Here is an 18059-nt window from a genome sequence, read left to right as displayed (position 1 = left end):
GGAGTATGATAAACTTAGCTATCACTTCCACACTAAAGCAGAGCAGTCCATCAGACCCTGAACACTTCACCAGACCTGTCTGGTAAGATGAACTGAACAACCATTTCTTGTTGATTATAAGTATAATGTTAGTCAATCTACATAAGATAATTTTTTAAAAAATCCCAAAACTCAAATAAAAACAAAATCCAAATCTAATTCTTTGGGAATGCTTGTATAAATAAAAACAACATCTAATTAACAATTAGTATACTCTTTATAAGGTGCAAAACAAGGTACTATGTGGGGCAAGCTAAATTGTAACTTCCACCTAACAGTCACTCTGAATACTTCATAGGTCAAATGTAACAATAGCATTTGCTTCTACTGCCCATTTTCAGCAATACATTGTTCTCTCTGGAGAAGGCGGTTTGTGAAGTCAAAACACTGCAGTGGAAAATAGTGGCACTGAAGGTAGAAGCAAAAAAAAGACAAATCTTTGAAACAGGACTTGCTGAAAATAACTTTTAAAGCCGAGGTAGCCCATTAGGATTGGCCTTAGATGAGGGCTCTGTGGAGCAGTGCAATCAAAGGTGACCCTCCTCACCAGCACAGCATACACCCCAACACTCCCTTTGTACAGGACGACGCCAGGCCTCTCCCGACGTCCTGCCTTTTCCCCAGTGAAGCGGGGGAGCTCCCCCTCTGCTGTATGGACACCGGCCTCCAGAACACGTAGGATTCATACAGTAGTTTAGCAGGCAGCATGGTCCCACTGCTTCACATTATGCCAAATGCCAAACTTGGGACAGAGCTATTTGGTTATTTCCCATCCCTCCCCTGACACTGTATAAACAAAACATGTCATTCGGTTGTCAGCTTACTCCTGGTTCTGTATCAATTTAGAATTTGCTTGAGATTTTACATAAGTGCAAACATTTCCAGAGGATGAGCCAAAGACTGCAACGTGCAAACACAATTTTATACAATGCAGGCAGGGTGGCATCTGACTTAACAAGAAAATGACAGGGATCAGCCATGTCGGAGTCTGAATCACCAGACCATTCTGATGCTCCGGGCTGTGCATAGTGTTCCATCACTTGTGTTCTCCAGCAGTTTTAATGGCGGGAACTAGAGTGACAGTGACAACATGGGGAAGATTTCAGCATGGCTTTGGGATGGCACTGGTGGAAAGCTCATCTGACAGAATTAAATAAATATATTTCTGGTATTTGCGGGGAAAAGACTGTCAGAATTACAACAGTATGACTTATCCTTTAAAAAGGGCTTTAATGAATGAACAGTTTTGATCTAGAATCTGGGAACTCACCTAATTTGGGGATAAGAACCTGTATCTTCGAGGTGGCTGTGGGACGTTTCTCCTTTTCCTGATCTCAATACAGTATCCGAACAAATAAAACCTTAGAAACGGTGTCTTACAGTATTTTTTCTTTCACTCAGCTTCTCAGAGCTGCAGCTTCAGTTACTATAATATACTCTACACACTTCAAAATTACATAGGAAAGACCCAGAATAACTAAATAAATAAAAGGCTAAAGAAAACTGGAACAGTACTGTGTCTCCATCTGAGACTAAATCATCCACCTCCAGCATCACAGAGAAGGGCTAGGACAATTTTTTTCCAAAAGATTTATATACAGGTTTGAATCCAGAAATTAAGGTTAAAAGCATAAATATTGATAATTTCAACTAAATTCAGAATGGTTTCAGAAAGATATGATACAACAATTTAGAATAAAACAAAGCAGAAGAGCATCATATTTTGGTTTGCTTGAGATATACATAAGGTGCAACAACTTTTTCTCTTGAGGATGCTTGTGGGACAAATGTTAGTGTAGATGGTGTTTGCTGGCAGACTAAGGTACACACCATAGCAATATGATTTTCCAAAATAAAAGATTGACAGAAATGAAATGAAAATGATAAAAGGGGGGGGACTACATGTCGGTCTGAAATATTTGTGCTAATAAATGTTGTTACCTGAAAATACCAACACCCCTCTCCAGTGGATTCAGGGCATAAGAAAAGCACTAGTATTGAAATCAAGACTTCACTCAGAGAAAAGACAAGGCGAGTGTCTAAAGGACTATAAAGCTTTGCAGGATTTCTGCTACTCTCGGTGCCTAACCGCTTAAAAATTAAGCATTTCTACAAAAAGGTTTTTTTTTTTTAAAGTATCTGAAACAGTCATCTCCAGTAGGTTGCCCTCCCACCCCACCCCTGCCTAAGGGAAAAGCCACTGAGGTTTAGGAAAAGCAGATCAAGTAAGATATTAATCACATAGAAAAAAGTAATCTTTTGTTTTGCTTATTTTTAAAAAACGGTCCCACGAATATACAGCAATCTCTTAAGGAACTCTAGTGAAACGTAATTGGAGGACTGAAGGAGGGTGCTCTGGCAAAAATAGACCTATTCTAACGTGTTCTATAGAATAACAAGTTAGTACCATTGTCAAGGTGCATGTTCTGCACCATGTAACTTGTGTTGTCGGTTTATCTTTTTTGGATATTAGCTAATTATAATTTTCAAATCACTGCTAGCAAGTGGTCCAAAAACTCCAACAGCCACCAACATCGGGACCCAGCAATTTCCAAACATTCACTTTGTGTTTTGAAATTTAGAAAATACTAATAAAACAGCATCATAGTAAAAATATTATACTAAAATCCGGGGCTGCCCATCTGATTTATTTTTCTGTGGATGGGGTTAAGCTTTCACCTCTGATTAACCTTGCTCACTAACTCCCTCTTCCTCCAGGCCCACAGTGAATATGCATTTTTGAGGACACCATTCCAAGGCTCTGCTGCCCTCCTGACCTGCTTTGAAAAACAAACCAAATCTCTATATTCTTTTTCAATGCTGTTAGTATGTTGTACATATTTTCCAGCACCGAAACTGAAGTAATATCTACAACCACGCAAAGTTAAACCTAGTCAGTACTGAGAGAGTCATTTTTTTGTATGGCTATTAGGTCAAATTACGATTAGCAAAAAAATCGTCATTACAATTCAGTCAAGTATAAATAAGAAAGCTAGATAAAACTTTGTAAACTGTCACCACTTAGAGATCTAATTCAAAAGCTTCAAACTCGAACTAACACTATCAAAATTCTGCCAGTTTGAAAACCAATAAAAATTATTGCTGGAATCCAATAATTAAAATTTGGTAGTTTGTGCTGTGATGTAAGAGCAGGGGAATACTTTGTGCTATGGAACGAATACCCTGTAAAATCTGTAACCTCTGACTAATTTTGATTTATCACTTTGCATCTGTTGCTAGGAAACAAGACACTGTGAATGTAAGGTGGTTAAGTCAATATGTTGAATGTTCTGAGCCAGTTAATCCATTTGGCACTGGCATATGTACGGTTGGTTTTATGTTCAAAAGCAACAAAACACAAAAAGGAAACAGAAACTCGCAGGTGGATCTATGACAGAGAGTCCCACTCTGGTCAGGCACACCTCCCTCATCATTTACTCAGTACCTCCCTAACCACACAAACTCAAAATGGCTCTAAAAACCTGCGTGCCAATCAGGCTGTGCATAGCAATTGCTACCCGTCCAGTCTGTCTGGGATGGATGCAGAGGTCTGTAGCTCCCAGTCCACACGAAGTGAGTGTCTTCAATGTGTTCAGAATAGTAAAGCAATACTAAGGTCACTTCTGAATAATATTTTTCTTTTTTTGTTTGTTTCTATGAACGATCCATCGGTCACTTAGACCCCTGTGTAAAAATAAAAGAATCCTCAAGGCATGAAAACATCAGTCGTGTGTAATCTGCAGGACTCTTCTTCCCCTCTCTGGGAAAATATTTGCCACAATTTGCCCCAAGCAAATTCTTCTTGGTCACTCAAGGCTAAGAAAAAAATTCAGCTTGTAAGAATTGTAATTATTTTTTTCCTCTCTCTCTCTTTTTTTTTTTTGCCAGCAAACTACCACTCCGGTGGCAAATATAAAAGTGCAGAATATATGGACCACGAGGCCGAGCATACACCGCTAACAATGGTACATCTGCCTGCCCGCGCTGCTGGGAGTCGCAGAACAGGCTTCTTAATATTATTCTACAATATAAATGTAGGTATAACCTATTATATAAACCATCTTAGAACTTAAATCTCCATGTACAAAAAAGACTAAGAATATCTAATAATAACTAGTGCAGTGCGTCAGTTTTTGTTTTTTTGTTTTTTGTTTTTGTTTTGAAAGAATAACTAGGTAATATACGAAACTAGTTTCACACTCTCTGGTTGGTAAAAGAGATGCTGGATGAGCTACAGTAAAGGCAGCCTTTTACCAAGTCACCACCTATTACCGTCAAAAGCCTTCAATAGAAAGCAAAGCTCCAGGATCATTCCGCTTCTGCTCATTATCAGACAGATAACATCACCCTCAAAGACTGGGTTCCGCAAGAACAGACAGGCCCAGGATGCTAACTTCTGCTTCAAGTGAATCTGGGCCGAGTAGGGAAGAAGCACTTGTGTGCAGTCTATATTTTCCACCACATGGACTCACTAGCATCCCTCGGGAAAGACAAGGCTGGGGAGTAGGTAAAGCACAATGTTTTACAAGGAAAGGGCGCTTCACTGGTCAGCGCAGGAAATAAGTACGGGAGCCTGTGGCATTTCCTTTGGCTGTCCATCATGGGTGAGCGGAGTTGACCTCTGACCTCTGCAAAACAAGAGGAAGAAAAAAAGGAATCACTTAGTGTGTGTTATAGCAGAAATAGGAGAGGGTGATGAATAACCTATAAAAGCTTTCCAGTGTCTTGTTTAATAGCTACTGCCGACTTGTTACTTATGCCGTTTAATTAAAAGCGTTTTTGTTCTTAGAGCTTCTTTTTTTATTTTTTTCTGTAAGGATTTCTTATTTCAATTCCCCTCACACAACTCAACAACATATTCTGCCCCCAATGGACCACCTCCATCTTGTAGAGACGAAACCTGAAGCACCAACAGATTTGGGGAAATTCCGTAAGCAGTGGGAAGCTTTCAGTCAAGGGCTGTGGTGCTGGGACAACAATCTTCCTCTTGATCCACTGATACCAAAAAATGACACGTTTCTTTCCTTGACTCACCCAAGGGGAAAACTCTCCTATACTAATTGATAACCTCCAGGCTCATTTCTTAAGATATATACTAATAACTCAATTTAAAACTGAAGGTCAACAAAAATGAGGACCGCTGAAGAGAGGTGGACTGCGACTCTAAAAAGACAAACGAAAACAGTGAAACCCTCCGGGCTAAAGAAAAGTCTCACAGGCCTGTGGAGCGAGAGCATAGAGGGGTCAGAGAGCAGTATCGACTCTGACGTTTAGAGTGTGAGAAAACCTAGTCGACTTGGGCAGAAATCAACACGTATGGAGAGAGAATTCTAGACAAGACTAGAAAATTCATGGACATTCACGTCATTTGGATTGGAACTATACTGAACATAGCTGATTCTTCACTCAGCTTTTGTTTAATGAGTAGGAAAAAATAGGATTTACTTCACGGTTATAAGAGAAATGTTCCAAGTTCTTGGTAATTTCTACAGAGATTCTCATTCTAAAAAGATAGGATCGGGCCCTCCTTGACATTTCCCTGTAACAGGCCTTCTGAGCCCAGACAATGCACACTCGCTGCTCTGGCTGACAACGGTTTGCAACCCACAGCACTGTGCCGAACACAGGCGACGCAGCAGCAATGGTTTTTATTTTTTTTTTTTGGTGAGGAGGATTGGCCCTGAGCTAACATCTGCTGCCAATCTTCCTTTTTTTGCTTGAGGAAGATTGTCACTGAGCTAACATCTGTGCCATTCTTCCTCCATTTTTGTATGTGGGACGCCACCACAGTGTGGCTCGATGAGCAGTGTGTAGGTCTGCACCCAGGATCTGAACCTGCAAACCCCAGGCTGCCGACGTGGAGCGCGTGAACTTAACCACTACGCCACGGGGCTTGCCCCAGCAATGTTTTCATTGGTCTGACCGTTTCCATCTAGTATTTCTTCAGATTATGTAGAACAAAAGGAGCTATTTTAAAACTCAAATTATATCTGCTCCATAACTCTATCCGAGTTTCCTTCTCTTAATGCACAAAAAAGAAAAGTAATGTAGATAAATTACAACATTTGGGGATTTCAGAATCCAATGATCATTTAACAGCTTAAGATATTAGGATTTTAGAAAAACAAAACATGTGTTACAATGAAACCTCTGGATTAATCTGTTTATTCATGTGGGGACGCTGTAACCACCACCTGTTCAATATGTTCAACTCTTTGTTCAAGAAAGATGAAATTAAAATGCCACTTTTTACCTTTAAGATTGAATATGTAATCATGTTACAAAAGGCAAAAGAATCTTAATAAGTATTAGGAAAGGAAGCATAAAAAGAAAAGAAAGAGGAAAGCGGAAGATGAAAAGCACAATGTAAAAAGAGAGAAATCAGGGTGACAGCCCAGCGTCACGGATGGAACAGAAAGGGAGGTAGACGCATGATGGAGACAGGGACGTGGTCCTGCGGGTCCCAGCTCCCGGGGAGGGTCACGGGTGCTGCTTCTCAACTTTCCACGACGGACGGACGCTTGCCTGAGCAGCTGCTACAGCAAAGCAAAGACTCTGGAGTTCAAAGGCTTGGATTCAAATCTTGCCTCAGCTGAGCTGTGTGCTCTCGGCAAGTTAAGTAACCGTCTGCGCCACCATCAAAATGGGACAAAAAGATCCACCGGGCAGGGCTGATTTTAAGAGTAGGTTTAATGAACTTGCCTCCTTATAAAGCTCCAGTAAATAAACAGGCTCTCAACAAAGGTTTGCTCCAACTTCCCATTGCCTGCATCTTGTAAAACTGCCTTTCCATGTTGGGTTTCTGACCCTAACGTTACGATTTCTTGTGGCAAGAAGGCAGGTCATATATTTCTACCCCTCACTCTGTTGACCACCCTCTAAATTAGGAACCTAGGTGAGACCTAAGCAATAATTAATTGATGTGCAAGCAGGTACAATTACAGCAAGCCTATAGTACAGGCAGAGGGCGGGCTGGTAGCTCTGCTTTAACAGGTAAGGAGTAAAATTACAACTAAGATTCTCCAGGGGGATCTGTCTTTCTAGATAATAAGGACACTAACCATTTGTTAGGTTGACAATAAAATTCTAGTAAGCATTATTGTTCTTTCTAATGGGAGATAAAAACGAAACAAACCCCTTTATTCACACCATTTTTTCTATGCCTGCTAGGTAACAGGCAGCCATACTTGAGGAACACCTCATTTAGTCATTTGCTCATTCACCCAATGATGTAACAGGAACTAAGGCAGCTGGGGACATGAAGAATAAAACCACTGCTTTGCTTTCAAAATATACTGGAAGGAGACAGAAGCATCCACAAATAATCACCACCCAATGTGGCAGCTGGTCTAAAAGAGGTGTGTGCAGGGAGTGCAGAGGCTTCAGGAGGAGGACTGAGCGAAAAGGACCAAGAACTCGAGCTGCAAGGAGCAGCAGCAGTTCACCCTAGAGGAGGAGGCACAGAGGCAAGGACCTGGCTTATCCGGACGGAGCAGGGGTGCCACGGGACTGCAGGGCAGGTGTGGGGGTGGTGAGGGTGGCAAGCCTGGCTGAGGCTCTCTGCTCCTGCAAACCGGAAACCATGGAAGGCTGGCTACCAGCACGCTGTGACCAGAAGTGCTCAGAAGGGAATGCTTGCAAGGGCGACTAGGGCAGCCTTTTTTGAGCCCTGAATCATGATTCCCCCCTCTGAATTTTTCCATTACCTCTTATTTCTAGAGTGTACGGGGGCACTTGGTAACACTCAGGCATATAGTTAATTCTTTTGGTATGCGTACGAGTTTGTTCTCTGTACTTGACGGTGAAACCCCACGAGTGGAAAAGTGTCTGTGCATTATCTCCCTCAGAGACCTGAGCAGATTTTACAATGTCTGTCAGCATTCGCCTGCTGTTAGGCACTTGCCATGTACACGTGAAAAGGAATTTGACTTTCTGAAAACACCTAGAGGCTATTTGTGGGGAAGACTAGAACTGTAACCTGACAGGGAAAGAGCAAGAGGCAGACAAATCTTACGAAGGGAGCCCAACAGGTGGTATTCAAGTTGTGCCGGATGCCACAATCTACCATACCGAGGATGGAAAGTCTGTGGAAGTAGCTCATCTGTGTGTCATCCACTTTGAATAAAAATATGAAATACCCAAACCTACCAAAGGCTTTTTTGCCTTCCCAAAGGATCCATTAAGTAGCAGAATACCCAATTACACACTTAGAACTTAATATACTTTCTGTAGGGCTTTATTGAGTTTAAAAGGCTTTCACATCTATGATCTCATCTGATCCTTACAATTTGTGATTCTTTGGGGACATCATTATGCTCAATGTAAGATGAGAAAACTGAGAAATAAATTACTTTGTAGCAAACACAGAGAGCTGAAGAAAAATCCAGGCCTTCCGCCCACCGTGAGTCAGATAGCAGGATGCCCCTTCCTCTGAACCACACTGTCTTCTTCCGCTGGTACCACCACTGCCACCACACCAGCCTCACGGGGATGTTTGCCGTGCACAAGCACTGTGACATTAGATTTATTCCACTTAGCACGATGAAATGAGTAACACTTACCCCCATTTTATAGAAGGAAAAACTGAGGGTAGAGAGGTTAATGATCTTGCTCAAGACCTTGCAGTTTGCAGGTGACAAAGCTGGGATCTGACCTAGATCTGAGATCTGACTCCAAAGCTCATGCTGAGTGATTAGATAATACTGTTTCTCTGCTCGCTCAGGCTCTTTACGGAAATAAAGCTTAGCCACAGAGTAATATATTCAAAATAAGATGCTTGGCTGACTGTATTCCCTTATATTTTCCCACACTGCTAATTAATTAGCACATATACTTTTGTAACATGATGTATAAACAAGGGTGCTCTTGAACCAAGTCTCATGACTCCTAATGTACTAGGAAAGATCACAAATCACATCAGGAGGATGATTCTGGTTTCCACGTCGCCTTCTCCATCCACGTTCCGTGGGAGCGGGTGAAGCTGAACAGCGTCCCCAGCACCCCGGTGAAGCAAGGTTTCCCACACTCACCTGTGCACATTCTCCATGGCGGCCACCTCAGCCAGCGCGGCGAGGCTGAAGAACGCAGACACGGCCGGCATCTCGGGAGTGCTGCTCCGCGTCTCGGCGGCCTCGGGGTGGTGTGAGCATTCATCAGGGCAGCCCGTCTCGGTGACTTTAGGGAGACTCCTCTGCAGCTGCTCCTTTGGTTTGTCATCTGTAATGGAAGGGAGATCCATCACAAGGGGATCACTCTGCTCTCTCCAAAGAAGGGCAACAGAGAAAACTGTGCCAGACAACATGAAATGAGCTAATATTCTCTACTGTTCACTTCTGTCATCCATCGAACATTAAGGCTTTTACAGAATCTCTTCTTCCATGGTAATAAACTCTTTTATTAAGCTCAATTGCAACTGTGGGCAGTGCTGTGCCCTGAAGCTGAGCTCAAGAGCTGTGTTTTATCCAAGGTCAAAGAATAGGACACTACTGAGGTGAGAGGGAAAAATGGGCTTTGGCCAAAATATAACCCAAGGGACTTGTGCAGAGTGGCCTGTGGACGCTGTAAAAGAGCCCTTAAAAACCTAACATTTTTGATAAAGCCATAGCATGCCCTACTGCGGAAACTGGGACATTGGGTATGCTGGAATACCACCGCTTGGGATGGCCTAAACTAATCCCAATGAGACGGATCAATCCCAGCGAGATCTCAAGTTGTTACTTTTGCTCTGAAGACCTACTGGAAGGAAGAGCTAGGCCCCTCTGCTATTCATGAAGAGGTGGTTGAAATGCTAGGCAGATATGCCTGTTGGGAGGGAGTACATTTTCTTTATTACGTAGCCAGTAGAGAGAAGGGGGAATCTTTCTCATAGTTTTAAAACATTTTAAACATAGAAAACAATTGATAAAGGCTATAAATGTCATATGAAAGTGCTACATACTTTTCTATGTGAAAGGGAATATTTTCTAAAATCTTTCACTATTCCTAGAAGTGAAAACGAAGCTATAACCTTTTACAAAATGAAAATCACAGAACAGAACCCAGAGTGGAAGGGAGGGAGAGAGGGGCCCGCTGGACTGATCAGGAAAACTAGATTCTAGTCCTCATCCCACTTTGACTTAGTAGTTCAATGGATCCAAAAACAAAATTCCACCTCTGAGCTTCATCTCTTACATGACAGGGTAAAATTGGGGGTCTTTAATATGCTTTATAGTTCTAACAATCTACATACACAAAACACACGGAAAAGTGCACAAAATTCACTAATTGTCCCCTAATATATCTCAGCAACCAATGATCTCTATTACCTAGATTAACCTAAATCAGATGTTTATGAATATTACTCTCAAAAAACACTCATTTAAACATTGTTTTCTACTTATAGAAGTCATTATGGACCTTTGACCTTTTTCTGGAGACTGGCTTAGGGTGGGGGAAGGGACACTTCCTTCAGGGCTGACAGAATGAGACGCTGGAGGCGCTAAAAGGCAGAAAGACAACAGCAGAGACTACTAATGCTTAGTTGCTGTAGCACTCTAAGATTTGAGGGGGGACGCTCAGTGTCACTCTTTGACCCCACTTTTTAACTGGGCCCCTCAGGCAATTCTGCTGCCATGGAGGCCACCAGAAATGGCAAACAGATCATAGACCACGACTGAAAATGGAGAAATTCACTGTACATTAACATCTGGTTAAAGATTAGCCCAGAGAACCCAAGAAATCCAGAAGCATTCTCAGCCTCCCTTAGCAGTCTGAGTCAGCTTTATAGGAATTGCTGGATGCTTCCCAAGATTCCTTAGTTCACTGGTTTAAATACCTGATAATCTGCCTTGTAGTGACTTGAATAATGAACCATGGAGAAACACGACTCATGCAGTATTTTTAAAAGTCTAGGATCTTCAGGAATTTACTTGATCAAGACTGTTTTTGTGCATACTGAGAAAGGGAAGTAAAAGCTGATAGTCCTAAAAATTACCTTTCCTTTCTAGGAATTCCAGATACGCTCTTGGAAAAAGAGCTATGATTTTAAAACACGGGCTAAAACATGTACATTTGCGAGTCTGTAGAAAATTAGTTCTAAAGGAGATCCGGAGAGAAAAAATGTTATCCTGACCAAACCCACAGAACAGACTCATTTTTCAGTGAGGACCCACAGCTGGCTTACAGTCATCGGCTGGCCAATGTGGCCACGATGACCTGCTTGCTCTAAAGCTCCCTCTTCTTACCCAAAGTACCTCCTGCTGGTGACACCCGGCCATCGGCTGTCCTGACAAGGTGTGTGATCTTGGTTTTCCTTGCCTTTCTCTTTTGGCTGCCCACCAAGGGTTCTTGCGTTGTTGTTGGCTCTGGAGTGTTGGGAATGGATGGGACATTTTTAACCTTATGAGCAGGCTCTGTGGTGTTTTTGTCTTCTGAAAATATGGCTGAAATAGGACAAACCATATATAGTCACACACAAAAACACAAGGCACCATCATTGCTCTTCGAAGGAAACATTTCTAAATGTCTGACCCATCTGAATGGAGAACTTACGTTTAGAGTTTTCAAAGTATTGATGGGAAAGAGAAATAAAACATTGTCCATGACTTTAAATAAATATATTTATTGCTATTTGCTTTGATAAGTTAAGTACAGAGGATTAAGACGCCCTCTCTCTCTCAACAGAATACTGAACCAAGAAGCCACTGTAATAACAGTGTTTGGATCCTGCAGGTTGGTGGGGAGGACAGCGTGTGCAAATCTGAGTAAATTGTCTCAAGAGAACATAGTGCTACATGTGGTCAGGGTCCCTATCTGAGAGCCTATTGGCCAGCTGGTGTGGAGAGGATGATCAAGGAAGTTTCTCTTCTTCTGCGGACACTGAGATGAAAACATGTACTTCTCACATTTACAGTTATCATTGGGACATTGGCTTTCAATTGCCAGGGTGGACTGATCAGAAAACAAACTGTGACTTTTTCTTCTTCTTTTACGCATCCTGACTGCTCAGTAAGGACCTGACAGATGTGGGTGAAGCCAGCACGTAAGGAAACTCTCTCCCACTCGCTGAATTCCAGGACGAGGTGAATGTGCTTACTGAGATAACGTAATGAAGTACCACATGTCAGTGGGGTTCCTGGAAAGGGTTGATTTAGGTACCCTAATTCTAACTGTAATACCACTGCATCACTTCACAATACACGCTTGTATCCTAAGAGTCACTGCGTTGAGAGTAAGGAACACACTTGCCACCAAGGACTTGGCTCCCACTTCCAAAAGGCTGGGAAAGCTTGTCTTTCTTCTATACTCATTTCCTTAGAAGCTCGTCTCTCCCCCTCTCCCTTAATTCGAAAGTGGACAAGAAAATGCAGACATGAGCATAGTGAGCACTTAGGAGTACATACATATAGTCAAGTTTCCCGATTGGGACTTTCTTAGTCCAGTAGGCTAAGGGCTTTTGGGCAGAGAGAAGAGGCATCTTTCCGTTTTTTAACTATCCATTCTCTTAAGATAGGCATAGAAATCGTTCTTGAGAAAGACGAGGGGAGTGTGGTTGAGGAAATCAAGGTCTGATGTGACAAACTCCATGCAAACTAAACCTGGAGGACAGCTGAAGGTACTACTCAGAAGGCAGAGACGCAGCTAGACATCGGAAACAAGAGAGCAGACAGGACACAAGGAGAAACAAAAGCTAAAACAAGAGGAAAAGAACAGAGCAAGAATAACTCAGCGTGTGAAAAATGCACTTGTTGGTATAAACACTTGCCGAGGCTTGATTTAAAATGTTTGATCTAGCTCTCTACTGGGTTTAGGTACATCCTTGAGAAAGGAGGGGTATGCATTCATAAGATCTTTGCCCTCAAGAGGTTGATTCCAGGCTTCCCATTACAAAACAAGTGGGAAATAATTTTAATTACATGAAAAGCAAGGATGTAAAGCAGAAATCACACCACGATTTGTGTCTTGGCTTTACCTCAATTTTGCATAATAGATGGCTGTGTGGGAACAGGCCTTTTCAAGCAAGTAATCAAAAAGTAGGGAAAAGACTCCTTTTAAATGGTAGACCCATACCCAGGTCAAACGTGTTAGCGTATTTATACTGTGATACTTAGTTTAACATAGGCCAGTGGGGGTATATATTTTAAGTTTTTTTTTTTTTTTTGAGTTTAAACTTCGATAAAAGCTACCAGCAGAATAGAAGACAATCTGGTTAAAAATACTCCAAAGAAATTTAAGGACTCTGCATTAGTCTTGAAATCCAAACCCTCATATAGGTATAAAGAAGCCAAAATCTGAACTTACAATGAGCATTAAATAACTTTTACTGGATATTCACAAGCTTCAAAATTTCTAGTTTCTTATCCAGATCCATCAGTTGTCCCTCCTGATTACAGGGGGGATCTTATTCGCCTCTCTAGTATGAGCACATTACAGATGGACCTTCCAGAAAAAGCATTAACCTCTTCCCTTTACTCCTTCCTCTTCCCAGAAAAATCCAGAACTTGTGGAAATAAGGTATAGCAGGGTTCCAAAGAGGAAAAGTGTATCATATCAGAAGAACTGCTTACAGAAAAAACAAACCAAGGAAGTCAAAGAAAAGGCGTGGACACCAGAAAAGGGCTGAGACAGAGGACCTGGTTTCTCCACAAAGACCAGGAGGTAAGAGGAATAGCACAGTCACAGAGAGAGCCGGATTCTACTCTCGGCTTTTTGATTTACTAACTGTAGGACCGTGGGTCTCAGTCTCTTCACGTAAAGATGGAGGCTGGACTAGATTAGCTCTAAAGGAGCCTTCCGGCCCTGAAATTCTGTTCCTTTTGCCACACAGCCTAGAATCAGGGTCTTGGCCACGGAAACACAAGCCTCCAACCAGCTCCAGCGGCTCAAGGCTGGGGAACAATATTCCCTTGACTAGCACTGTTTTGTTTTTTTTTGTCATTGGTGACCTTTCAAATGGTTTCATTTCTATTCAATGGTTACTCCTTTTCCTGCGTGTTCCAGACAAATCGGTACAAACACAGTAAGAAGCCAAGGGGACGGCTGCAAAGGGATTGCAAATGGGAGGCACAGTTCAGGCCTAAAAGCAGAATGGGACTAGGGGAAGGTCAGGAACCAGCAGACAAGGAGCTAGGGGGCCAAAGGCAAGCAGGCCAACAGATAGCAGTGGTCAACAAGTCCCAGAGGTTGGCGTACTGGGAGACAGTGAAGGAGTGAATCAGGTTGCAGACCAAGTGGAAGACGGAAAAAAAAAGAGAATACACTGGACATTCTCATAAATCACTGAAAAGCAGGCAATACCACCTCTCTAGATGTCATCTCCTCTAAACCTACTGTCAGATCAACAAGTAATTGTGGTGCCTGCAGATGGTCTACATTTGAAAAAGGAATGTACGTGATCTTTCTAGAGTCTGGAAGGAGGTCAGAGTGAGGCCTGCCCATGCTTTGACCCACGAGTGACCCCCAGAGCATCCTGTCTTGTCTGGAGGCCTAGACTGATGACAGCCTTCAGTCAGCGCTCAGGGAGAACTCTTTCTAAGACAGAAGAACTGGGGAAGGCAGGTAAGGCTAAGCCAAAGAGTTAGTTGTCTGGTCTAGTAACATGAGCAAAGCAAACAGAGGCTTGGTGGTGAGGGAGACGAAATGGAAATAGCTCAGAGAGGGAGACAGCCCAAAGTTGAGGACCAAGACTGCAAGCCAGTGCCTTTTTTTTTTACTCCCTGCCAAACTAATGGAAATGTGAGACAAGAAAGGCTTTGTCCTCTAAAAGCAAATTAGTCATTTCTCTTTCAGCTTGTAATTGAACACACAGACCTACCCAAGCACTGCGAAACACGTCCCCAGGGCTAGTTTGCACACTCCACGACAGTCATAGCGCATCATCTGAGAGTGATAACGTGCGCACACTGCTGGAGCAACATCAGGAACGTGGCAGTAAGAGCCTGTCTTGTTTTCCCAACTCTGCTCCCAAAATGGGGAGTAAGTTTTTTGGGAAAGTGGCTCTGTGCTTGTATTGCATCTCAGGAGGCCACTAGAGTGCTCCTGAGTCGTGAATTCACATTCCAACCCGGGGAATCACATGTGCACTGAGATTATTATAGCCAAATCCGGAATCTCATTGCCTTTGGTTGGTCTCCCATGAGCTGAAAATGCAGTCAGATGCTGAATGGAACACAGGAAAAAGAATCAAATGAATGAGCCTTATCTAAGATCCCTGGAGACCTTGCTGAAGTTATATAGCAACTATTGCGAACTTGAGGAAGGAGATTAAGTTAGCCTGAGGGCTGTGGATCATGTTTGAAAACCCAACTATAAACTAGATTTTTCTTCTGTGTTATTAGATTTATATATGACAAAGAAACTAATCTTATGAAGAGTCCTAGTCTGAGGTTTCCGGTTTTGTTTTTTATTCTTGTAAGATACCATTTATAGTTTCCACGTCTGAGTCAAATAAGGGCTATCTACACATATGTCTGAAAAATTGAAAACGTAGCAGCCACTGTGCTTCAGTGGAAAGAGGGCTGGTTTCTTCCCTTCCTACTTATGTTGGCCAGGCTTCAATTCCTTATCATCTATTTCGGCTCACGAGTCCTCTGTAATTCACTGGGGCTGCGGTCAAGATTAGTTTTTACAAAAAAATATATGTGAAAGCCCTCTGGAAACTATGAAGCAATATTAAGTATTAGTTATCATCACCATTATTATCATAATTAGAAACGTGTAGTTTAAGCATGAGCACATACCACAACTTGGTGGAAAGATAACACAGTGGCAGAGGTAAGTCATGTTGCTTCATCTGAAAATTTTACCTTTAATTCTAGGCTATAGGTAGTCTTTATGATCTGCAAAAGTTTCAAGAAATCGTTTAGCGATTTTGAATTTTAAAAGCATGAGGAAAAAACCCTCAAAACAGATTATAAGCTTAGCATTTAAACCTCAGACGTGACTACTAAGCACCTAAAGATTTCTGATATCCTGAAAAAAAAAACAACGAATTGCAAGGCACTTATACTCAGAGTGGTGTAAAGAAACCATAGTGAACTTGAAGTCATCCACCTCAACAGAAGTCAGGAACAGCCAACAGCTGCGTAGCCTCAGTTTAATCAACATTTCCAGTATAGACATTAGCTATGAACAACTCCTCTCTAACCTCTGCCAGGATGGCTTACACAGGTTAAAATTATCCTGATTATGGTTTCATTTTCTGTCCTTATATATGTATATTCTCCAAGGTAAAGTTCTAATAAACAGTGATATGGCCATAGGTGAGAGAGAGAGGATGAAGTAAAGGGCCTGGATAATTCACAAAGCACATAGCCACCACCTGAACGAGAAAATGCAGGGGATGGTATGAAAACAAATAGCAAAAAAAGGTCACTTTACATTACTGGTAATTTCCAGTGCTCAAACTGATTCCTTTTTTCCTGACCATGTAAAATGAATTTGCATTCTACACTAAAGGACGTGCAATTTTCAGTGTATGTTCTCCAAAGTTTTCTTCCATATATGTTAATAATAAATATAATTAAATATCACCAATAATCACTCTATTTCCAACTAAACCCTTGGGATTGTCTAGAAGACTCAAAATTGACTTACTTTTCTGCCTCCCATAGGGCAGAAAATTAGGATTACAGGAAGAGGTACTTCCAACATCACACCCCCCGCTCAACATGTCACAGTAACACAATCGTCAAGCGTTCGAAGGGAAGTGAAATTTATGGTTCACGTATTACTACATCTCACCATCCACCCAGCCCCTAAACACATGCCTCACACACTTAGTACAAATGTGAGGCTGAACAACTTGTCCTACTGAAAACTGCTAGTCCGGGGCAGAGCTGAGACTAACACCTAATTAGGTCTCCTAATTCCTACCTTCTGCGTTCTTTCTACTCCCTGGCACCTGCTGATACCTCCTTTTTCTAAGGTAGGGTTTTCCTCGTTTAAAAGACAAAACATTTGGAACGGTATTGTTTCAAGAAAAGAGTAATGTGGTCTTAAAAGCCTCTTTTATATTCCTCTGATAGTTCATCAGTGCCTTACATTTATCAAATCTGTGCAGAAGATATTTTTAATATACACAAGAGCTACTGTGTATCAATTGTGGGATGCGAGGATTTAATGCTGAGAGCAGCATGACAATTCATATTTTGTTTTGCCAGCAAAGTGCAGAAACGATACTCCACAGAGGTTGTGAATGTGAAATAACAGGTCAGAAAAGAGAAATGTTCTCCTGGCATTTTCTGTAAAACTAAAAAGATTTACAGCAGACATGTGGCTCATGTAAACTATGCCTACCAAACAAAAATAGTTCATGTTTGTAATGAATTCAAGTTTGAATATTTTTGATAAACATCTTTAAAACATGAGTTTTTGTTTTTGTTTTTTTTTTTGGTGAGGAAGATTGGCCCTGAGCTAACATCTGTGCCAATCTTCCTCTATTTTGCATGTGGGATGCCGCCACAGCATGGCTTGATGAGCAGTGTGTAGGTCCGTGCCCAGGATCCGAATCCATGAACCCTGGCCCGCTGAAGAGTAGCATGCGAACCTAACCATTACGCCACTGGGCTGGCCCCGAAAACATGAATATTTTTGATAAATAAGTTAGGCCAAATGTGCATTTGAATTTTTTTCTCCTTTTCAGTAAAGGAAGGAGAGTGGGAGTCAAGAGACGTGCACTGTTCATTAAGTTCCCCTTTCTGGCCATAAGTAAATCAAAGCATTGGACCGGATGATCCCTAAGATCCTTTCTAGCTTTCAAATGAAGCGACTCCTAATTAAGCACTACAAAAATGTTCAGCTCTTTCAAAATAGCTACAATGGAAAAAAGGGAATCAATGGGAAGAACGGAAGGATGGACTCTGAACCATCATAAATTAGCATTCACATGAGGGTTCAATATTTAACAGGAATTAGATGAAGTCACAAATAAATATGACCATAGGAAATTTTGAAATAAAATCTGCACTTGGGCCCTATAACATTTTACTAGTCAATACAGGACTTTTCTTTGGCTATCCATAAGCCTCAAGGGCACTGCACCT

The 18059-nt window shown here is 41.8% G+C and overlaps 1 protein-coding gene across 7 annotated transcripts in view; it reads right to left on the bottom strand.

Moving 5' to 3' along the window:
* Positions 1–4500: 4500 nt before the first annotated feature.
* BBX (BBX high mobility group box domain containing) overlaps positions 4501–18059 on the bottom strand; it is a 256940-nt gene continuing 243381 nt past the window's right edge. For 4 of the 7 annotated variants that reach the window (XM_058555734.1, XM_058555740.1, XM_058555735.1 and 1 more), the window contains 3 exons: positions 11262–11459; positions 9069–9255; positions 4501–4667 (listed from right to left, as the gene is read on the bottom strand). In XM_058555734.1, the coding sequence (XP_058411717.1) occupies positions 4580–4667; positions 9069–9255; positions 11262–11459 (473 nt within the window). In that variant the 3' untranslated portion in view covers positions 4501–4579. The remainder of the gene's footprint in view (positions 4668–9068; positions 9256–11261; positions 11460–18059) is intronic. The other 3 variants (XM_058555736.1, XM_058555738.1, XM_058555741.1) reach the window with 3 other exon arrangements.

The sequence above is a fragment of the Diceros bicornis genome, chromosome 15 (assembly GCF_020826845.1).
Source record: "Diceros bicornis minor isolate mBicDic1 chromosome 15, mDicBic1.mat.cur, whole genome shotgun sequence".
Classification (NCBI taxonomy): domain Eukaryota; kingdom Metazoa; phylum Chordata; class Mammalia; order Perissodactyla; family Rhinocerotidae; genus Diceros; species Diceros bicornis.
Note: the sequence above shows the minus strand (reverse complement) of the source record. Positions and strands in the feature narration are given on the sequence as shown.